The 24,943-nt window shown below is 38.7% G+C and overlaps 1 protein-coding gene across 1 annotated transcript in view; it reads right to left on the reverse strand.

Annotated features, from left to right (window-relative positions):
- The window catches only part of man1a1 (mannosidase, alpha, class 1A, member 1), a 370,371-nt gene that overhangs the window by 220,332 nt on the left and 125,096 nt on the right, over positions 1-24,943 (reverse strand). Inside the window, exon 3 of the mRNA XM_060916425.1 lies at positions 6,294-6,409. Coding sequence (XP_060772408.1) covers positions 6,294-6,409 — 116 coding nt within the window. The remainder of the gene's footprint in view (positions 1-6,293; positions 6,410-24,943) is intronic.

Raw genomic sequence — 24,943 nt, forward strand, 5'->3', positions numbered from 1 at the left:
TAGTTGATAAGGAGTGTTGACTATCGGTGATGAAAAAAATCTTAAATGGACATCTCGAGATATCACACAATGTATTTAAAAGTTTAATTATGTTTATACAGTTAGGTCCATAAATATTTGGACAAAGGCAACATTTTTCTAATTTTGGTTCTGTACATTACCACAATGAATTTTGAACGAAACAATTCAGATGCAGTTGAAGTTCAGACTTTCAGCTTTAATTCAGTGGGTTAAACAAAATGATTGCATAAAAATGTGAGGAACTAAAGCATTTTTTTAAACACAATCCCTTCATTTCAGGGGCTCAAAAGTAATTGGACAAATTAAATAATTGTAAATAAAATGTTCATTTCTAATACTTGGTTGAAAACCCTTTGTTGGCAATGACTGCCTGAAGTCTTGAACTCATGGACATCACCAGACGCTGTGGTTCCTCCTTTTTAATGCTCTGCCAGGCCTTTACTGCAGCGGTTTTCAGTTGCTGTTTGTTTGTGGGCCTTTCTGTCTGAAGTTGAGTCTTTAACAAGTGAAATGCATGCTCAATTGGGTTGAGATCAGGTGACTGACTTGGCCATTCAAGAATATTCCACTTCTTTGCTTTAATAAACTCCTGGGTTGCTTTGGCTTTATGTTTTGGGTCATTGTCCATCTGTATTATGAAACGCCGACCAATCAGTTTGGCTGGATTTGAGCACACAGTATGTCTCTGAATACCTCAGAATTCATCCGGCTGTTTCTGTCCTGTGTCACATCATCAATAAACACTAGTGACCCAGTGCCACTGGCAGCCATGCATGCCCAAGCCATCACACTGCCTCCGCCGTGTTTTACAGATGATGTGGTATGCTTTGGATCATGAGCTGTACCACGCCTTCGCCATACTTTTTTCTTTCCATCATTCTGGTAGAGGTTGATCTTGGTTTCATCTGTCCAAAGAATGTTCTTCCAGAACTGTGCTGGCTTGTTTAGATGTTTTTTAGCAAAGTCCAATCTAGCCTTTTTATTCTTGAGGCTTATGAGTGGCTTGCACCGTGCAGTGAACCCTCTGTATTTACTTTCATGCAGTCTTCTCTTTATGGTAGATTTGGATATTGATACGCCGACCTCCTGGAGAGTGTTGTTCACTTGGTTGGCTGTTGTGAAGGGGTTTCTCTTCACCATGGAAATTATTCTGCGATCATCCACCACTGTTGTCTTCTGTGGGCGTCCAGGTCTTTTTGCATTGATGAGTTCACCAGTGCTATCTTTCTTTCTCAGGATGTACCAAACTGTAGATTTTGCCACTCCTAATATTGTAGCAATTTCTCGGATGTTTTTTTTTCTGTTTCCGCAGCTTAAGGATGGCTTGTTTCACCTGCATGGAGAGCTCCTTTGACCGCATGTTTTCTTCACAGTAAAATCTTCCAAATGCAAGCACCACACCTCAAATCACCTCCAGGCCTTTTATCTGCTTAATTGAGAATGACATAATGAAGGAATTGCCCACACCTGCCCATGAAATAGCCTTTGAGTCAATTGTCCAATTTTGGTCCCTTTAAAAACAGGGTGGCACATGTTAAGGAGCTGAAACTCCTAAACCCTTCATCCAATTTTAATGTGGATACCCTCAAATGAAAGCTGAAAGTCTGGACTTTATGTCCATGTCCATTACACAACTATAACTTGAATATGTTTCAATAAACGGGTAAAAAAAAAAAAAAAAAATTTGTGTCAGTGTCCAAATATATATGGACCTAACTGTATCTAGGAATAATATTGCCTTGCATTAATTTGCATGAAATAAATCAATAAATTGACTTCCTTTTTAAAACCAGCGGTACACAGGTTTTTACGTGGGGCTTGACCATGATAACTCTCTAACCGTCACCAGGCACAAGCCTTTTTTCACTAGACTCTTCCCAATGTTCGTTTTAATCTTTGCTCATGCTGATATGATTTCTGGGATATTTTGCCAATTGCCATGACTCATCAGATTTCAGTGGACCATTAAAGCTTTCCTGTCCTTCCTTCCTTGCCCTGCCTATCTCAGCCACACAATGCCTGTGCACTTCGGGGCATTTCTATCACTCCACTGGGCTCCATATTTAAAATCATATTAAATGCTTCTCGGCTTTTGCACTTTGAGCAAATCTCATCTGGTTTTTCCGTCTTCCTCACAATTGTGGCTGACAGATGACCATTCCAGTCCAGGAAATCTTTATATTTGATAAATCTGAGTGCCATTTTTGCGTTTAGCTCTTAACGCTGACTGAAAGCTCTCAGCACACTTCATGAGTCAGTCATCGAGGCTAAACAATTAAATGGATGTATTAAGAAAGAAAGAAAAAACATTTTTTTGAAGAAGCAGCGCAATTCTTAATGGCAGTTCTTAAGATTTCGAGAGTGGAAGGAAACAGCACTCCTTAAGCTTGGTGTTGTTTGGCTCGGATCCTGAGCATCTCCTTGTACCTCACCTTCAGACTGATGAGTCAGAAGCATCAGGACTGATTGGAGGAAGGCAGCATTAAGTGTTCCTGCCCACCCACAGCAGTGAACAGTGCAGGAATGCAGAAGAGGGCTATATTTAAACATCTGAACAAAACAAGATATTTGATACACATCAAAGCTGATGCTGATTTTCACCTGTTAAGTTCCTCCCTTTTCCGTAAACAATAAGGGCAGTGTTAGAAACATAAAAAAAGTTATGCAGTAAGGAACTGTTAAAGACAATCCTAACAGATAACAAAAGGTACACTGCAAAACCCAATAAGGATAAATTTTTTAAGGTAAGATTTCTTAAAAATTACACTATTGTAATTTTTAAGAAATCTTACCTTAAAAAATGTAAGTTACTTACCTCAAAAATTTTTACGTAATCAGTTTCAATAAAATTTTTGAGCTCAGTGACCTTATCGGGTTTTGCAGTGTAATGAGAGAAAAAAAAAAACAAAGAATGTGACTGAGTAAATTTGCAGGTAAGTACATAAATAAAATGTTGTGAATTTTATTTTATTACATTTTTAGCAAACTGTAACAGCAAAGTCTGAATGTCTTTAACATTTTCCCTTATCGTACGTGAAAATGTTACCGGAATCAGACTCGCGTCTTCATTTATACTTGATGAAGTGACGTAACTGGCTGTTTTGCTAGCATTCAAGTTATAAAACACATAAACTGCCAAGTAAAACGAACAGTTTTGTTTAAAACGTGTTATGATTTACAGTACTGTGCAAAAGTCTTTGGCACCCTGTTTTTTTCATACAAACTTTTGTTATAGATTTCTATTTTATGACTTCTACATTATTGAGTCAACAACACAAAAACATTTTAGAGTCCCAAACGTTCATTTTCCGGCACAAAATTAAATGTTACAGAAAAAAAAAAAAAGTTTTTATATAAGGCCACACCAATTTAATGAGTTGGTTCTCGGAATCACCGCTTGAAAAAAATGCAAAATGAAAAAATAAAATAAAATCGAAATCAAACATGACATGAGGTCACGTGACGCCGAAAACCAATCAAATCGCCCCTTTCACTTTAGATAAAGACTTGTGGAAGAAACATGCCTGTGGAGGGGAATCCTACAAAGCCTGTTTGTGATTGTTAGGATATTCAGCAAACAGAAGCGTAAAATCTTTGACAGGTGTGTTGAAATTCTGTTTACTGGTTTGCCTGTATTGTTTGGTCTATTTCCACCGCTAATTTTACCATCAGAGCATTTTTTAAAATTTTATTTTTATTTCGCCCGCTCGCTTCATGTATTTCCTGAAAAAATCTGAGAACCAACTAATTAAATTGGTGTGGCCTAAGCAGCATACTCCATAAGAGAGCACTTATCAGATTAAAAAAGAAAACATAATGAAGGCTGCTGGGTTTTGGTGCGAAATGAAGAAGCGAGTGTGACAGTCAAAGTGTCCAGAAGAACTGTGGCTGGTTCTGTAAGATGCTCAGTAAAACCTACAGCTCATTTCCACATAAAACTGCACTCGTTGTACCTGAGACTACTTTTTTTTTTTTTTTTTAAAGCAAAGGGTCGTCTCACACCAAATACTGACTTGGTTATATTGATTTATTATGGCTTACTGCTGTTTATAGATTTTTTTAATGTTCAAACATTTCATTTCATTATTTTTAAGCCACTTTTGGTCTACAACATTCCTTTACATGTGCCTAAGACTTTTGCACAGTACTCATTAGTATGTGTTACGTGCTAGATACTACAGGGGGTTTTCTAGAAAAATTTAGTATGAGGGCGCTCACCATGGCGAGGGAGCGAAGCAACTGGGGGGGGGTCCGTCCCCCCCTCCGCTGTGCGAAGCCTTTGAAAATTTGAGGCTACAATGGGACATTCTGAGGCTATCTGAGAGGGAAATTGTAACAAATTGTTTGTCAACATTGAAAAAGAAAGAAGTAATCTTCTTCTGCCCCGGACAGTCTTTGGCTTTCTTCCGTTTCATGCCGTGGGATGACATCTTTAAATTCCCAAGTGTCAACAAAAACAACTCGCGAACTACTTCTGTCAAAAGCTCCCGAGCCGGTGGGTGAAAGGTCATTGAGTCTCGAGAAATCTCGCTCTACAAGTCAGCTGACCTTGTATGTAACCCATGTCAAATCTCGCGAGAGCAGTCGCGACAAATAAACAACTAAACAACATGGCGCCTCAGTCTGGAAAACGCCAATTCGGATTGTTTTTGCACCGTCTGGTGGTGTATCTACTATGACTGGAATATTTTTGGAGTAATTATAACGTATTTGATGATCAGACACATTGTCACGTGGTGTTGCTGGGATGTTTTCACGGAGAAAAGATCGTTTTGAGAAAGACTGCATGTTGTGCAGTAGCATATAAGTGCATGGCCTAAGTGTGACTTGGGGTTCAATCAGCATTTCGGTAAGAGGGCGCAGCGCCCCTGTTCCCCGGTTTAGACGAAAGCCTGTACTAGCTTCTTGATCAGTTTAGCAAAGCGAGTTAACAGTACTACACAAATTCACTGTAGGTGGTACTTTGTAATGTACCGCAGATATAACCAGAGACTGCATATGGGAGGATAAGATGAAGAAATAGTTATAAGTTTGCTGTCCAGTTTTGTGGGAACTAAGAGAAAATAGGAACTTAATAGCCTAGTAAACTAGACCCACCCGCCTAGCGGCCAAAAATATTTTTGCCTAGCGAATGGGTCTAGCCTCGCACCATATAAACAAAAACACCCCGGGCATCAAATCTTGCCCGCCAATCACAACGCAAGGTTTTTGTCTGGATTCTTTGGGCGGGCTTTTGCAGGAGTGACGACAAGGCTGCGCAACGCTGGAGAAAGCACAGCAGGAAAGATGGCTACGGCTAGTGAACAGTGCGCGTTTGACTCCGCTTTGGAATCAGTTTTAGAAGAATTAGACTTGGAGTTTTCGTTGAAACATGAGCAGGAAGAGGCTCTCCGCTCATTCCTTTTCAAGAAGGACGTTTTCGCTGTTTTGCCGACCGGCTATGGCAAAAGTCTGATCTACCAGCTGGCTCCGCTCGTAGCCAAAAGGATGGGGCTAGTTTGTGCAGTACGAAGAATTAATAAACAGCTTTGAAACATTACTTTTTGACTGTTTCTTATTTTCCCGTTATTTTAAATTTAAGGGAAATTATTTCACCAAACACCACTAAATAAAAATAAAAACTCTCAAAAACAGTTTAAGCAAACCCTTGAAAAACCCTTGGAAAAAATAAGAGTGTATGTTAAGTATGTGGTACAGACTCCAAACTTGTGGTCATTATCTCCAAACTTCTTAATATCTAGAACCTGTTAATTAATTAATACGCATTTTGAAAAATTATTTATTTCAAGGTCTCCCCCACTGCATTCTGTCGCTCTGACTACGTCACAGTCACTGTTGCGCTGATTGGTCAGAGCGTTGGCCTATACGCACAGAGACAGTTTGAAAGACAGCGGGTTGTCCCTACCCACCCCCGTCGGAAATGTCTACGGATCGAGGCCAGACTAAATATTCACATATTTATAGTGAATTATTATTATACATATTTATAATATTCACAGGCTAGGAACTTAAAGTTGTGTGGGGAGGAACTGAAGCAACGTTACACCTTATGAGCCATAGGATTGGTCAGAGGAATCATTTGAATCAATTTACCGTGTCATGCTTAATTTGCATATAAATATGAATCTCTCTATTCAGTCTCAAGCTCCATGTGGATTGCTGCGCTGTTGCTAAAATCACAGCACACGTATATGAAAATGAATGACTGCAGAATGTTGCTTTGTGTCTCGTCAGTGTGATTGTAGGTTTAGAAAACACGAGTGGCACCTTACCATGTTAAAATCAAAATTTTTCTCCACCCACTCAGTGGCAGCTTCGAACTCATCATACATCTCCATGATGTACAGAGTGTCCAGAGCGTCCACGATGGTCGCGCCCCTCAGACTTCCTGCAAACAAAGAAAACAAACAGTGAGAAACCTGCGAATGCCATAAAGTCATGGCTTAAACCGGTGCTGTTGGGTGATAACAGCTCAGAGCCAAAGAGCTGTAAGATGCTGAGACTCATTTCATTGGAAATCCTGTTCAAAGGGCAAAGCAAAGACAAAACTCTGGAGGAAAAAAAAAACACTAGGCTGTCGAGAACAGAGTCTACATTCAACAGCAGAATCATTCACAATATTCCCAAACACAAATATCTCTTGAGTAACACCATCCATCATGGCATTACTTCCATAATAATAACAATAATAACAAGTGCTTCGACTGTGTCTATCAGTGTAGTACTGTTGACCCATCCTTCTTCTTGGTTAAGACCAGCACTATAATTAAAATGAAATTACAGGGCTATAAACAAACACCAGAGGGAACAAGCTTATTTGATTTCTAGCTCATTTTTCAGCTTGATCAACCTAACAAATGTGAATAAACAGACAAAATCCGATATTAAACGTTAAAAGTTTTCTCTCAGGCTTTAAGTGGAGGCAGAATGATAATGAAGCATGGGGTAAATTGTGTTTTTAACACAGGTCCATTAGGGATTTGTTGGCTTCAGCCCCTGTGGATTCATCATGTGCATACTCAATATCAAAGTCATCCATGAGTAAACAGCAACACTACATTTTACTCATCATTTATATCTCAACTTTATGGCTTATTAGAATGTACACACAGCTGTAAGAAAAGAACAAAAACGGCAAAAAAGAACAAAAGGAAAAGGGGGATGGAAGTGCTGAGACAAGTGTTGTTTTAAAAGAGGAAAAGGAAAGAGTGTACAAGTGAGATTGAGGTAGTTATGGTGCAAGTTATACACACTGAAAGCAATAAACCACCCAAATGGATTTCTTTCTTTCTTTCTTTCTTTCTTTTAAAATATTTATTCAGGAAGCTCATGTCACATAGCGTGATTTTCTCCACTCCATGTTATAATTCCTCCTTTAACAAACACATGGAGCTTTGTTGGCTGGAGGCCTCAGCTGCCACGAAACAGCCCTGCAAATTTCCCCACCAGTATGTAGTGAAGTGCAGAAAGACAAGGCCATCCATCCACTTATACATCAATCCATTCACCTACCCACTCACTTATATCCATCCATCCACCAATCCATCCATTCACCTACCCACTCACTTATATCCACGCCTCCATCCATCTATCCATCCAGAAATAAACCAATGCATCAATCCATCCATTCACCTACCCACTCACTTATATCCATCCATCCACCAATCCATCCATTCACCTACCCACTCCCACTTATATCCACGCCTCCAACCATCTATCCATCCAGAAATAAACCAATGCATCAATCCATCCATTCACCTACCTACCCACTTATATTTATCCATCCATCCACCCACCCACTAATATCCATCCATCCACTTATAAATCAATCCATCCATTCACCTACCCACTCACTTATATCCACACCTCCATCCATCTATCCATCCAGAAATAACCCAGTGCATCAATCCATCCATCCACCCATCCATCCATCAATCCATCCATTCACTTACCCACTCACTTATATCCACGCCTCCATCCATCTATCCATTCATAAATAAACCAATGCATCAATCCATCCGTTTACCTACAGTACCTATATCCATCCATCCATCCATCCATCCATCCACCCATCCATTCACCTACTCACCCACTTCATCCATCCATCCATCCATCCATCCATCCGCCTACCCACCCACTTATATCCATCCATCCACCTACCTATCCATCCATCCATTTATACATCAATCCATCCATTCACCTACCCACTCACTTATATCCACGCCTCTATCCATCCATAAATAAACCAATGCATCAATCCATCCATTCACCTATAGTACCTATATCCATCCATCCACCCATCCATTCACCTACCCACCCACTTCCATCCATCCATCCAGCCATCCATCCACCTACCCACCCACTTATATCCATCCATCCACCTACCTATCCATCCATCCATTTATACATCAATCCATCCTTTCACCTACCAACCCACTTATATCTATCCATCCACCCATCCATTCACTTATACATCAATCCTTCCATTCACCTACCAACCCACTTATGTCCATCCATCCATCTACCCAACCCCCTATATCCACGTATCCATCCATCCACTTACACATCATTCCATCCATTCACCTACCCACCCAATTATATCCATCCATAAATCAGCCATCAATCCATCCATTCACCTATCCACCCACTTATATATATCCATCCACATATACATCAATCCATCCATTTACCTACTCACTCACCTATATCCATCCATCCATAAATAAACCAATGCATCAATCCATCCATCCAACTACCTATCCATCAATCTATCCATTCACCAATCTGTCTACGCATCTATACATTCGTCAATCCAGAAATTTATCTATCCGGCCATCCACCTAATCACCTACATATCTATCCACACACACACATAGGCCTACCCATCATCCATCCATAACTACATCCATCCATCTACCCATCCATGCATCAGCCTATCCATCCATTCATCCATCAGTACACCTACCTTTCCATCCATCCATCCATCCATCCATCCATCCATCCATCCATCTATAAATGCACCAATTCACTCATTCATCAGCCTATCCATGCATCCATCCATAGATATATCCATCTACTGATAATTCCACCACACATCTGCATATGCATGCAATCTTATATTCAAAATATACATCTAACAACTTATCCATCCTTCTATCCATGCGCACTCTCAGGGCAAAAAGTTAAATCCAGAGTCCTCAAGGGTTTGGTTTATTCCTCCAAAGGACTACTTAAAGGTTCTTTACATAATCCTACAACAGATGCCTTCCTGTTCAGAGACCATTCTAAGTAAAGTTTTTTTGTTTTGTTTTTTAAATGCTCTACAAGCTAAGAATTATCCAAAGATCCCTTGAGGAATCCTTATTTCCCAAGAGTAAAACTGTCCAACCTTCAATCTACATATCCATGAATTCACCTAACTATCTATCAATCATACCCATCAGCTCTACTCAATCAACACACCCAAAAAAAACCTCCTGAGCCCAAGAGCAAAAACTCAACACTCGATATTGGCAGCACAACTGTCCTACACACAGAGGTGTCAAACATCCAGCTGTAAAATCTAATGGAGCAAATAGAAGTACAGCTGTTCGAGAACATGTAGTGGAGGGGGAAAACATGCATTCAACAGATGGTTTGAGAGAACACAATTATAAGCTACATTAAAACAAAATTAGCAGAACTATTCATCTGTACTGATTATGTCCCTGACAGGTGGGCCTCGGATCTTCTGGGCTTTAATTATCAAACCTCTGAAGCATTGACAGTGATAATCTGACAGTCTGGTCTGTGTTTGTCCAAACTGGCATACCGTGAAAAACATTGCCTGTTTTGGATATTTGTGCAAATGATTGCACGCTGAGGTGACTAAAGGTCATACTGCACATTTGAAATGAATAGTCTTTTGTCAATGTTCTTCCTGTTTTTCAATTTGGGCCAGCAAGATGTGAGAGAGTCACCATTCATGTCACTCACTGTCCATCCGCTCATGGATCTCATGTTTGGATATTTGGACACCATCTCATTTCCAGATCCCTGAAACTGAACTAGCTGTTCAAATAGGATAGTTGTTCAAACCAAACTGAAGAGCGAGATCAAATCTGAGGAGCCAAAACCTAGAGTAAGACAAAAGACAAGATTTCTTAAAAAGAGTCAACCTGGAGATTTGTTAAAGGAATAGCCGCCATTTCTCAGCACGGAGGACATGGAAAACCCTTTGGCTGTTTAATCCATTACTGATGCAAACAAGGTACAAATCAAGCTCAAATCTATAGCAGGCTTGATCATTATCGGGCACCAGCATTGGTGATTGGTGCACAGGTTAATCAACGATAATCTAATTCTGTATAAACCCTAATTCTGGTTACAAAACTTAAAAAATAAAGCTAAATAACATGACAGCTTCTTCAGATACAAGGACTAATCATATTAGTACTGAAATGAAATGAAGCTAAATGAATGTGGAGTAAACGGTAACGGCAGAAACACTGCAGGGATTCATGATACTGTATGATCTACATGGTTCTCTGATTTACAGAATAATGTTCCTTATTAAATCCATTTCAGATGGTATGCAGGGCTCGAAATTCATATATTTTTTCACCAGCCAGCTGGACTAGTTACCTTCCAAAGTAACTAGCCAAACAGAAAATCAACTAGCCAAAATTTGTTCATGTATGAATTTTACTTATGTCAAAAATAACTCAAAAGAGAGTCGTTACCACTGTTCATGACTAATGTGCATTTATTTCAAGACCCGAGTATTTTGATACTGTTGTTAAATACATAAATGAGAACAACACAGAGCACCATAATATAATCCAAAAAAAATGCCAGATGACTGACCCCTTACTAGTTCTTTTAGGAACCAATTCATCCGCTTCCATTTTTAATTTGTCGCTGAAATTGACAGAGCTTACACAGTAGCCTATGCAACACCAGCGATTGCACGAACTGAGGCCATCCTTAAAAAAAATCCGTTTCCTGTCCACCGGGTGAGCAAAAAAATTTTCAGTCGGGAGGGAGGGATTTTTTTTATATATATATATATATATATGGATGGATAAGAAATCGCAATGCTGTGTTTGCTTTTTCTTTCAGTACTTTTTTATTACAAAAGCAGACACATTTAATAAAATGACAGTTTAATCAACTGAAACTTGGACAAAAACTTTAAGTTAGCATTTTAAATGCTGACTGCAACATTTGCAAAACTTTTACAAAGGTACTTAAAATGTCCGACACACGGACTTTTTGTAGTTCTAAATCGAGCGTTAGGCCGAGTTCGGATGAAATTACACTATTAAAATGATCACTGAATGATTTGTTTTTCTGAATCTTTACTATTTTGTTGTTCGCTAGAATACCATTTTGTGGTTTCACACTTAAGCAAAATTTAAAACTCCGGATCTGCTTCCTTCATGGTGGCTGCCATTTTTTTGTGCCGCACAGCGGATGCGCAGAGCTGATTCAGTTCAGAGTGCGCGCGCACTCGGCGGAGGCAGTAGTGTGTCGGTGAGGGAACAGACTCAGAGATAACACTTATTTTGTCTCCGGTAAACCAGTCTTCTCTCGTTCAATTACGTGCTGGCATCAAAAGACACCGTTGGTTGTAAATGAAACCAAACTGAGTGGTTGGAGTGTATTTTCATACACAAATGGAGAAATGTTCGCTGAGTGTTTAATTGTGTAGCCCCACTGCAGACCGTTGTCGTTGTTAATTCATAGCATGCTCAGCTGCGTGAATGTGTCATGCACCGAAAATAAGAGATTTACAAGCCAGGAACGCCTCATGATGCAATACGCAAGAAAAGAAAGAAGATTTACTGCCATTTTACTTTGTATTTGAGTAAAGTGAATAAATAAATGGTCTGTGGAAAATACATTTAACCCTGGGAACTGCGCGCACAGGAGTTTATTTTGTGTTTACTCCCCCCGGCTGGCTACTTATTTGTCATGGCTGGCTAGTATGAGCCTTAGTGGAAAGCCCTGGGAATGCGGAAATGTCAAGTTCAATTTTAGATTTACGAACCCGAAAAAAAATGTCGAAAAACCGGCGTTAAAAAAATTTTTTCAACCGCACAAACGGCACTCACCCGGCCGGTGGAGCGGAAACAGAACATTTTTTTAATAATGGCCTGAGTCAGCGCTGTAAACCGAAACTAGAAAATCTTCCCGCAAGTTCCTTTCAGCACCGAGATGTCGCCCAGGATTGGTTGGCGAGTGCGTGACGTTATTGTTTTTTTTACCCTTAGGCAGCCTCTCAGCCTGAGGGACAGGGATAAAACCACCGGAAAATGTTTTAAACAAACGCAACAAACACGAAACAAACGCAAGTCGGCAGATGACCATAAAATACTCGATAGTTACAATATAATAATTTTATGTATCTCACACAGAATTTTCAGAGATATATCAAGTACAGTGGTGCTTGAAAGTTTGTGAACCCTTTAGAATTTTCTATATTTCTGCATAAATATGACCTAAAACGTCATCAGATTTTCACACAAGTCCTAAAAGTAGATAAAGAGAACCCAGTTAAACAAATGAGACAAAAATATTCTACTTGGTCGTTTATTTATTGAGGAAAATGATCCAATATTACATATCTGTGAGTGGCAAAAGTATGTGAACCTCTAGGATTAGCAGTAAATTTAAAGGTGAAATTAGAGTCAGGTGTTTTCAATCAATGGGATGACAATCAGGTGTGAGTGGGCACCCTGTTTTATTTAAAGGACAGGGATCTATCAAAGTCTGATCTTCACAACACGTTTGTGGAAGTGTATCATGGCACGAACAAAGGAGATTTCTGAGGACCTCAGAAAAAGCGTTGTTGATGCTCATCAGGCTGGAAAAGGTTACAAAACCATCTCTAAAGAGTTTGGACTCCACCAATCCACAGTCAGACAGATTGTGTACAAATGGAGGAAATACCCTCCCCAGGAGTGGTCGACCAGCAAAGATCACTCCAAGAGCAAGGCGTGTAATAGTTGGTGAGGTCACAAAAGACCCCAGGGTAACTTCTAAGCAACTAAAGGCCTCTCTCACATTGGCTAATGTTAAGGTTCATGAGTCCACCATCAGGAGAACACTGAACAACAATGGTGCGCATAGCAAGGTTGCAAGGGGAAAGCCACTGCTCTCCAAAAAGAACATTGCTGCTTGTCTGTAGTTTGCAAAAGATCACGTGGACAAGCCAGAAGGTTATTGGAAAAATGTTTTGTGGACGGATGAGACCGAAATAAAACTTTTTGGTTTAAATGAGAAGCGTTATGTTTGGAGAAAGGAAAGCACTGCATTCCAGCATCAGAACCTTATCCCATCTGTGAAACATGGTGGTGGCAGTATCATGGTTTGGGCCTGTTTTACTGCATCTGGGCCAGGACGGCTTGCCATCATTGTTGGAACAATGAATTCTGAAGTATACCAGCGAATTCTAAAGGAAAATGTCATGACATCTGTCCATGAAGTGAATCTCAAGAGAAGGTGGATCATGCAGCAAGACAACAACCCTAAGCACACAAGTCGTTCTACCAAAGAATGGTTAAAGAGGGATAAAGTTAATGTTTTGGAATGGCCAAGTCAAAGTCCTGACTTTAATCCAATGGAAATGTTATGGGAGGACCTGAAGCGAGCAGTTCATGTAAGGAAACCCACCAACATCCCAGAGTTGAAGCTGTTCTGTACAGAGGAATGGGCTAAAATTCCTCCAAGCCGGTGTGCAGGACTGATCAACAGTTACCGCAAACGTTTACTTGCAGTTACTGCTGCACAAGGGGGTCACACCAGATACTGAAAGCAAAGGTTCACGTACTTTTGCCACTCACAGATATGTAATATTGAATCATTTTCCTCAGTAAATAAATGATCAAGTATAATATTTTTGTCTCATTTGTTTAACTGGGTTCTCTTTATCTACTTTTAGGACTTGTGTGAAAATCTGATGATGTTTTAGGTCATATTTATGCAGAAATATAGAAAATTCTATAGGGTTCACAAACTTTCAAGCACCACTGTATATTCGATATATCGCACAGCCCTAGTCTGAATCTTCGCTTCATATACAGAGCCTAATCTAGGAATTTGAAAATAGGGGACAGATCCCTCACTAGTTGTAGAAACAGGGGACAGAAAATATTAACATGGGTAAAAATATCCCTCATTTGTTCCAGTTAGTGGGAACAGAAAAATAAGTAATACATTGGTAGATATTTTCAAGAGTACATCTATAAACAGAACAGTTTTATTAATCTTTACTTTTAGAATATCATTAACATAATACTAAATTGAACTTTCAACAAGAAAAATTAAACAAATTACTCAAAAAAAAATTAGCAATCATGTAGAATGTGTAAGATTACCAGGACTACAAAAATGCAAAAAAATAGGCTTTACTTATCCAAATGCACCTGTTGGTTCAAAAGTTAAAGTGCATAGAACCTCACAGCACAACATGAAGTTACCTTAAAATATAATATAAATGCCTTAGCTTTCATGTAAGAAAAAAAAACCTATTAATACTAGTACTGTGTGCAGGCAGTCTCTCCTGAAGACTAAATTAAACAATAATTATAAACTAATAAAATAAATAGTTCAGGCTTCATAGAAGAAAAAAAACAATTTGAACAGAATCTCACAGTATGATGCTGAAGCTGCCTAAACAATGGAAAATAAAATACCATTTTGGCAAAAATGTTGGCATCCATTAATTTCTTGTATTAAGTAAAAAAAAAATAAAGTGCACACAGTCCTTCACTGTAAACATAACACACTTTCAGTAACAGAATTTAAGCCCATAAACACTGACTCGCACATCATGCAATGTTGCCAGATACTGCTGATGTTTTCCAGCCTAAATATGTTCAAAACCCGCCAAAAGGCACTTAAAACCACCCAATCTGGCAACACTGCGCACATGCTGCTTCTCTTGAACGTATACACGGAAGTAAGACGGAAGGCAGTTTGTCGACGTCGCCGCAAGACGACGCCAACGATTGGTCAAATTTGCGGGAAAGTTGCGGTGATTGGATAGAATTGCAACACCGCCCTGAATTCACGGGGATTGGCTGAATTTGCGTTGATGTTGCAAATCGCGAAATCCTGGAGGGTCTGAATGTTATGTTTGGATGAGACAGAACGATATGCCATGTGCTTTTGGGTATTTTTAAAACACTTCACACGATTGGTTGAGATACACTGTCTTCCGGTTCAGTGACCAATGATATAATAGTTCACAAAACTGTTTTGCCCGCTAAATAAACCATTCGGAATACTTCGGTCCTTTCCGATATTTTCCGAATGGTGTGTAAACAACGCTATATTTACCGCAGTGCTTGCTAGTGGGTGCTGACAAATTGATACGCACAAGATTCAGTAAAACACGACTACACGCTCTCTACTTATAAATGCGCGACAAAATGAATAGATACGCGATATCACTCTCACGCCCAAAAAGTGGATGTGCAACAGACAGATAAAAAAACGCGGATTATCGCGTATTACGCGCCCTAGATTAGGCTCTGATATATATTTTTTATTTTCAACTAGCCAGCCGGGCTGGCTAGTGACAGGAATTACCCGCCAAATGACAAATTAAGTCGCATCGGGCGACCAGACCACCACGAATTTCGAGCCCTGGTATGATTTGATCAGTAATGTCATCTGGAACATTACAACCAATAGAATTAATTCAGTGAGACATTTAATGTAACAAAAGAAGAAATACAGACTGAACACAGTTTATATAGCTTATCCTTTACTCAGTAAAGTTTCCTTGTGGGAATGTTGTATGTTCTCTGTATGAAAAGTGAAGACTTCTTTTCAAAATATAATGCAAAGGCCTTTTGAAAAGATCAATCCTGCTTTATGGTCACGCTACTGTTTTTTTAAAAAAAAATTAGAAATATTTTTGAATTTAACCCTTTGGGGTTGACAGCTTCGCTGACGAAGCTTGGCAGGTTTAGAACGAGTAGGTCATGTATTGAGATAAATATCAATTCAATCTCTAAATGGCACAGGACCCAATTACCTCTCTGATATGTTGCAGCGGCCTAACCCAATCAGATCTACCAGATCGCAACAGAAAAATTTACTATTAAAACCAGTTGTTAAAACAAAGTGTGGTGAAGCAGCTTTTAGCTACTATGCAGTACAGCTATGGAACCAACTGCCAGAGGACATTAAAAATGCTCCTGCTGTTGGCAGCTTCAAATCTAGGTTAAAGACCAAGCTGTTTTCAGATGCTTTCTGTTAAATAATTAATATTTTTACATTTTTTATAATCTTTACTTTCTCTGCATGTTTTAAATTTACTTTAATTTTATTCTATTTTATTCCGCTGTTTTTTTTTTCTTTTTCTCCTTTTTTCTTTTTGGCATTTTATTATTTTATTTCTACTATTGTTTAATTCTTATTATTTTCTTTTAATTCTTTTAATTAATTGTTTTAGATTAAAAATAAAATTATTTTATGTAATTTTATTTCTCTATTGTTTACTGTTTTTGTTTTTGCTTCTATAAAGCACATTGAACTGCCATTGTGTATGAAATGTGCTATATAAATAAACTTGCCTTGCCTTGCCTTGCCTTGGGAACTGCGACACTGGTTGAGTAAGTGTAAATATTTCTGCTATTTCTGATGAGCAGATCGGTTGATATGCGTGCGCTGTAGTGCATACACAGAACAAATGACTGAGCAATTTTTCCAGAGTTAAAAGTATTTTCCTCAAAACTAGTTAATTTTACTCTACTTTGAGTTTAGAGAGTAAAATTTGGAGTTGGAGTGGGAGCAAAATTACAGAGTAATCGTGTAACGGAGTTGGTTGTGGCTCTGAACTGAATAAAATAGTACCAGAGTTCATTTCAAGACGCACTGAATAGAGTCAAATACCAAAACAAAGTCAAATAACAGATAAATGAAGCTGTTCTGGACTGTGTGAAAAAGCATGACCTTACCCATTGTGATGAACTGTTTTGACCACCTGACCTGATGGGATTAAGAGTTGGCAGTGATGGGCATTTTGACTCTTCTCGTTGAATGGAATAGAAATTTTTACCCTTCTTATTGAATACCCCTCCCACTGCCAACCCTTTAGCCCAAAACAATAGGACATACATTTTTAATGGCCAGTTAATTGTCCAAATCAATGGAGCAGACTTAAGTTTTTATGCTTGATCCATTCATAAGACTGAACAGAATCACCTCAAGTGACCAAAACGGTTCGTCCCAATGGGTAAGGTCATGTTTTTTCACACATTTCAACACAGTTCTAAAGCTGCTTTTTACATCTTCATTTATCTGTTGTTTTTTAAAAAGTGCAACCATGACATACATACGACATAGATATTATTGCAGCTGAACTTGTGCTGAATACAAAAAAAGGTAATATGACTTTGAAAATACTGCTTAGATTTGTTCAAAGTGACAAGAAAATCAGAGCATGCTAAAATCATTAGAGTGCCAGAAGATACCCTCAGACCCCAGAGGGTTAAATGTTGTTGCATTTGATTTTTCATTGTTTTCAAGCCAATTTTGTGTGGGGTTTGTTTGTTTTTTATTTAGCATAACAATTTCCAATTGTTTCAATGTTTAAAATTGTTCTATCACTGAGTTGTTTCTCACCACAACCATCATTCTGGATCTTGTGATGTCATTTAGATTCTCTTACAATACAACATGTTCAGAAATCTGTAGCTGTAAACAGCAAGCTAGTTACAGCTTTCATAAGATTAAGTGTAGTACCTGATGTTCTGTCTGCAATACATCAAACTTTCATCTTATGAAGATTTCAGAAACAGGCAGTTGCTTCTGACTGGCTACTGAAACTTCTGACAGATTGGCCATGAACTCATTAGTTAGCAGACCAGGCAAGTGGAAACTCCAGTGTGTTGCCCAGTTTCATGCTTTGGTTGCCCTGAAAGATTAAAAAGTGGTTGCTAATGTAACGTAATAAAGTATAGCTAGCTAGTTAAGAGGATAAATACCATATAAGAGAAACAAAACCAGTGTCTTTCCTGGTAAAGTTCCTGACGAAGGTTTTAATGTTTACGCCATTGATCAAAATCTTAATCCGTCGTATATGCATGCAAATTATCCAACTATTAAAATTCACTCTACCACTAAACAGTATCAAGTGTGTCTAAACACCCAAGTTTGTTTTGCAAAATTCAACAGAACTTAGGATCCTTGTACTGGTTATTGAACCTACTTGTCCTCTTGGTAACTACAAATAAAACAAATAGTCACGAACGCTGATGTCTGTAAGAGATTGACACATCACTGGTATTTCATCTCTCCAAGGAAAGGAGAAGCCAGAAACCACAAACAGGTTGTGCACATTACTAAAGAAAAAACATATGATTCATGAATTCTTCATGAGAATCAAAAATAAAGGAACAATAAATGCAGCTACCCATAATAAAGGACCCATATTTGATGTTCACTCTGAGTAAGATAAGCAAAGATGCAAAGGAAGTAATTGAAAAGGTTTTTGTCTGGCAGGAGCTGAGTTTTTTTTTTTTTTTAATTATTGCCTCATATGTTCTTTTTATCTGAGTGAAATTAGCACATGAAAAATTAAAGCACACTGATCAAAGCCAACAAAACTTTTGCAAGAATAATTAATGTGGCTTTTCTAAACATTCCTGATGATTCTTTTTATTATTGTAAAGTGGTGTTTTCCTTGTTTAACTTCACCCTTCTTGTTTTACATTCTTGTAAAAGTAATTTCCCTAGACTAAATGTGATTTGTAACTGGGTGTACCGTGTGACAGCACACTACACTATGTGAATGAAAGCCAGCCAGTGGCATGCAAATGTGCCAAATGTCCAGTGAACCAAAATGTTCCTGAGCAACATGTTGAACAGAAGCTCGGCCACTGACCAATTAGCACCTGTGGCATGAAGGGCGAAATAAGAACAAGGATTAAAAACACCATTTTTATTTTGTGTAACGCATCCTGAATACAGAAGTCATTCTCTAACTGCAATAAAAAGACATGCTAGTCAGAGTTTATACACAAATCAGAGGACAAAAGCAAGAAGGTATCAGCTGACCATGTAGAGGTTCGTTTTCATTTAATTTTCCTCCCTCATTTGTATCAGTAACATCGTTCTGCATTTTTAAACCACTGAATATTTCGGAAGAAATTGACACATCAATCCATATAATGTTTAAAATATATATAGGATATTACATGGTTGCGTGAAGATATCTTCGAGTGGTGAACATATTCACGAGTGAACGAAGCGACAAGTGAAAATATTTTCAACACAAGATCATCAACGCCGTATCTTTGTGCCACTGTGTAATGTTTTTTATATTATATGGATACAGCCAAAAAAAATTTGCAAGTTAATCAAAAGAATTTAAATTTTGAACCGGTTCACCATTTTGACAAAGCACTTCTTGTCAGCGGGAAAACACTGGGAGTGATGACAGAGTCTCTACTACTAGGATATCAGCTCATATACCATGAGTAGAGAAAAACAAAATGGCGGAGCATGTTGCTGAATCAACCGAGTATGAAATAAAAACGCTACTTGAAAACAAAACCCCCAATAATACAAAAAAAAGCAACCAAATATCGAATAAAAGTATCTGATGGTAAGAACATATGTTTATTTTTCAAGAATTATTATTAATATAGCATTTTTCATAAATTGCTACTGTCATTTCGCCGGTTTGTTTACATTCTTCATCTTTAACCATTAAAATTTGTTGAATTTTTTTTTGAGACTGGTTCAAAAGCTCAAAGAAGTTTGAACATTACATTACTGAAATGTCCAAGGAAGAATTAAATAAATGTCTAAAGCTATTTTATACCTCGGCACGACAGCAAGACGGCACTTTCTACAAAAAAAAAAAACCAACAACACTCAAGTCCATTCATGCAGCCATCAATAGGTTTTTAAGAAGTCCGCCTAAGCGGAAATTATTTTGTCGGACGTTTTGTATAAAGTTTTTATTTATCGAATTTGCAAAAAAATAAAAATGCTCTGTTTCTAAAAATCCAGTGAATGTGGATAGAATAAAATAAATATTCCACTCAATCTTGTCGTACATGGCTTATAGCCAACTCGGCACTATGTGCCTCATTGGCTATCAGCTCATATATGAATCAATTTCGTGGAATAACTTAATTATGTTGCTCAGATCCGCGACATATTTCGTATGAAAAATGCGAGTTTTTCAAAACAAGAAGATAAACTTCATATCTTCAAACCACTGTGTGATTTTCCTTTTATTATATAGACAAATTCACAAACAAAAAGTACTCAAATTTATCAAAACAATTCATCGATTTCCTCATGAGTGACAGAGATTTATGTCATGGTTTTGGTTCTCCATGTACCGGATGGAGCTCGTATGAAAAATACAAGTGGCGTATTTCCCAGTAAAACAATCGTGTCCATGTAACATATGTATACACACACACACACACACACACACACACACTATAGCAGTGGCGGCAGCGAATAACAAAATTCCTCTTTTTGCCAAATTTTTGCTTTGGACAAGAATTTCAGTTACAGTTAATTTCAAGGTTTCCTAATGAATTAATCCAAAGCAATTCATTGTGTCAACCTAAAGGAGAAGCTCCAGCTTAATGAGATCTTCAGATATAGTATAAACTTAGGTTCTATTAATATAAATTACAATGGATTCTTTCATCAAGCCAGGATCAACCTGAATAAAACAAATCAAATAAATAAAGCCGACTGTTTACAAGAGCGCTCTGAGAGCACAATATCCCCTGCTTGCAACTCTGCCATAACTCTGGTAAAATGCGACCGAATTGAATGAAACTGGAATATGCATATTGCCGACATATAACAAAGAATCCTGCCAAGTTTCATGAAATTCCTCCAAAAATTGTGAGAGAAGTTGATTTCAGAATGTGTGCGCCCTTCCCGGGACGGACGGACAGACGAACATCACCGTGACATAATCCCGCTTTGGGCCTTTCAGCCAGCGGGGGATAATAAAAAGTTTGTACAATTAGACTTGATCTTAAATTCCAATCAATGGTTTGTATATTAAATGTTGTATATTATACAAATCAGGATTCTGAAACTGCCGTGAAAACATTTGTACGCTTGTAAAGATAAAAGTTTAGAATAAATTCATTTTTTTAGGTTTAGACAATTCGCATGTTTTAGGGTATTAATAATAAACAGAGCTCATTTGGCATATTTTGATACTTCTGGAAATTTTATTAATTGTCTAAGCTGTGGAACAAACTACCACCTTACATCCCAACTGACCCCACCATTGAATGTTTTAAAACCTGGTTAAAAACCCATTTGTTTTCATTGGCTTTTTAGTGATTTTTATGTCTTGTTTTATCTGCCTGTATTGTTGTTATCCATTTATGTACTATTTACTTTTATGTCCTCTTTTTATTGATGACTTTTTATGTTTTATCTGTTAACTCCGTAAAGCACTTTGATGAACCTGTAGATTATTTAAATTGTGCTTTATAAATAAAGTGACTTGACTTGTTAAGTGATGAAGAATTATAAATGATGAAAGAAAACGCTGTTCCTAAAAGCACTAAAAGATGCTACGAGGTTTGGTCTAAAACTATTCAAAGGAAAGGTGGAATTGTCAAGTCAAGTCAAGTCAAGTTTATTTGTATAGCGCTTTTAACAATAAACATTGTCGCAAAGCAGCTTTACAGAATTTGAACGACTTAAAAAATGAGCTAATTTTGTCCCTAATCTATCCCCAATGAGCAAGCCTGTGGCGACGGTGGCAAGGAAAAACTCCCTCAGACGACATGAGGAAGAAACCTCGAGAGGAACCAGACTCAAAAGGGAACCCATCCTCATTTGGGCAACAACAGACAGCATGACTATAATATTAACAGTTTTAACATGAAGTCAGTTTCGTTGATGTTGTAACTCTTCATTGATGGAAACTTGAGTGCAAAACTGTTCATGACAACCGCAGTCCTAAAGTTAGCAAGTTAACTGTAGTCCTCAGCCATAAAAGCATTACTGTAAGAGTCCAGAGCGTCCTCCAGGTGTAACCCTCAACTGTCCTCATGGGGCCGTCCTCCACAGGAGCGATGCGATAAAACTCCAACCAGACACAGGGCACCAGGATGGATCAAGCAGGTCCGAGGGGCAGAAGAGGCCAGCATCTCAATCCCAGGACCAACATGTAACTCTGCTCTGGCTGAATTGTGATTTATTTTACTGATTTCAAAACAAAGTATTTTATGTGGCTCGGTGTAGATAGGTGACAAGTCTGCGCCGCACTGTTATTACATTTGCATGCTGCTTTTGAAGATAGAAATACGTGAATTTTTTTAATATGATTTTTTTTTTAAATAAATCACCTGTGTATTTATATTAAACCAATTATCCGCCTCAGGCTCAGTGAATATCAGTAACCTCACCGATATTCACTTCACCTTTGGCAAATAATAATAATAATGGCGGCACGGTGGTGTAGTGGTTAGCGCTGTCGCCTCACAGCAAGAAGGTCCGGGTTCGAGCCCCGTGGCCGGCGAGGGCCTTTCTGTGTGGAGTTTGCATGTTCTCCCCGTGTCCGCGTGGGTTTCCTCCGGGTGCTCCGGTTTCCCCCACAGTCCAAAGACATGCAGGTTAGGTTAACTGGTGACTCTAAATGGACCGCAGGTGTGAATGTGAGTGTGAATGGTTGTCTGTGTCTGTGTCAGCCCTGTAATGACCTGGCAACTTGTCCAGGGTGTACCCCGCCTTTCGCCCGTAGTCAGCTGGGATAGGCTCCAGCTTGCCTGCGACCCTGTAGAAGGATAAAGCGGCTAGAGATAATGAGATGAGAATAATAATAATAATAATTTCATTAGCTAGTAGTAGCTAGCACTGGGAGTGTTATGGTTGCAGTCTGCTACACGTTTACTTTTTTCTTTTTCATTTCATCACATATGGTACTCCCACAAGAACAGTTTCTCTACAAAAAATAATCATAAAACGCAACCATGCAAACACGCTTCCTTGCAGTTTGCTTTAGTTAACTAGCTTGCCATATCTGTATACTTTCCTCGATGGCTGAAAATGAAAGAGGAAAAAAATAAAGCAGTGATAATACTTCCTGAAAGATTATGCTGATCTACTATCTTGAAGCCACCCGCAGGTTCACAAAAAATACAAATGTAAAGCAGATCCAGGAAAATACAAACTAAATAGTTGATTCACTGACCAAACCATTTGCCTACCGCACTAACGGATCAATCTGCATCCCAGACGGCGCTCAACTCAGCCAGGGCAGCATGACAGATGGTAGCCCATTTTAACTTTGAGAGACAGACATCATACAGAGAATCTTCAAGAAGCTGGTGTATCACTATGCCAGTTCAGAAATATCTGGCTGGAAGAAGTGCCGCTGCCTGTATCAGCAAGATGTTCCCATGTCGAGCGTTTATTTCAGGCTGACATATTCTTGGTGGATTCGAGGAGAAATATCCCTCGCAGTACTGCACCTACTCCACTGACAGGTCCACCATGAAATATATGATTAAAAAATATATAAAATAAATAAGGCCAGTTACAATCAGCTATACTTGTTGTAGGTGTCACTGCAAGAAGGTTATGGCTTACAGTGTGTATCGTGCCATATGACCACCAAAACATCTACCAAATCTGGTGTTGGATCTGTGTTCAAGTCTTAACAGAACATGTGGATGAAATCAGTCCAGCAGCAAACCACTATTTTGCAGCAAGATACTGAGGTGGGAAAAGGTTTTCCAAAACAGCTCATGTTGTGTGCGATCACTGGTTGGCCTCTTCTTGTTCCTCCTCTACTTTTCGTTATTTCTTCTTTCCTGTAAGCCAACAGCACAGTTTCCTCCAAAAAATTATTCAGTCAGCAATTTAAACTGCAATCTTGTTCTCAAACTGCCAGAAACAGCTAGTATAAGCACTCAGAGGTCAAAAAGTTGTGCTGAGAGAGAAGACACTGGGTCTCATTTCACCAGAAGTAAATTTGCATGCTTCCATTTTTCAAACTGAACTAAAAATTCCCTGGAGAGTTACAGAAGTTTTGAACTATTTTCTTCGATCACTCTCGTATGTTGGTCAACGTCAAACAGGGATCTTCTTCATTTGTCAGGTCTGGAGCAGACATCGACGATCATGGCCTTCAAGTCATCTCTGTTGTCAGCTAAGCGTATGAAATCTGTGTTCTTGAGGTGGTTGCTAGCTCATCCGGCCGACAGGTGATGAGTTCATGCCATCATGTGTTGTCCGTCGTCTGTCAGGCATCGTCCACATTTCACAAAAATCACTTCTTCTGTCTCAATTCTTCACCAATTTTTATTCTTTTTGGCAGGAAGGTAGGTCTGCCTGGGGTGCATATAGCTTCTACCCAAACCTGCATAATTGCAATTAATAATGAACATATGGAGTAATTAAGCCCTAACGAACAGTTTCCACACAAATCGCTTCTGCTCCCTCAATTCTTCACCGAGTTTGATTCTTTCTGGCATGACGGTAGGGGTACCTAGGGTGCATATAACTTCTACCCAGATTTGATGAATTACAATTATTAATGAAGTTATGGACTAATTAAGCCTTAATGAGCAGTCCAACAAAATCACTTCTTCGTCAATTTCTCGTCGTTTAGGATTCCTTCTGGCAAATAGGTCGGTATTCAACATTTATTGTACAAGGTGGCTCACTTTAGATCGTTCCTTCTGGACTAGACAGGGCCGGAGTGAGCTACACCGTCACTGACGGTCTCATTTGTGTATTCTCTCAGACTGTTGGTGAATGTTATTCACTGTCTTCCTTGGCTTTTCTCACCCTCAATCTTTTCCCATAGTATCAATTTTTCTAAGCCGTCTTTCCTAATGACACGGCCGAAGAATTTCAATTGTCGCTCCCTAACTGTCTTGATAAGTGTTCTTTGGATTTGTGCCATCCTCAATACATCCAC

Source organism: Neoarius graeffei, chromosome 3, assembly GCF_027579695.1.
Source record: "Neoarius graeffei isolate fNeoGra1 chromosome 3, fNeoGra1.pri, whole genome shotgun sequence".
Taxonomy (NCBI): Eukaryota; Metazoa; Chordata; class Actinopteri; order Siluriformes; family Ariidae; genus Neoarius; species Neoarius graeffei.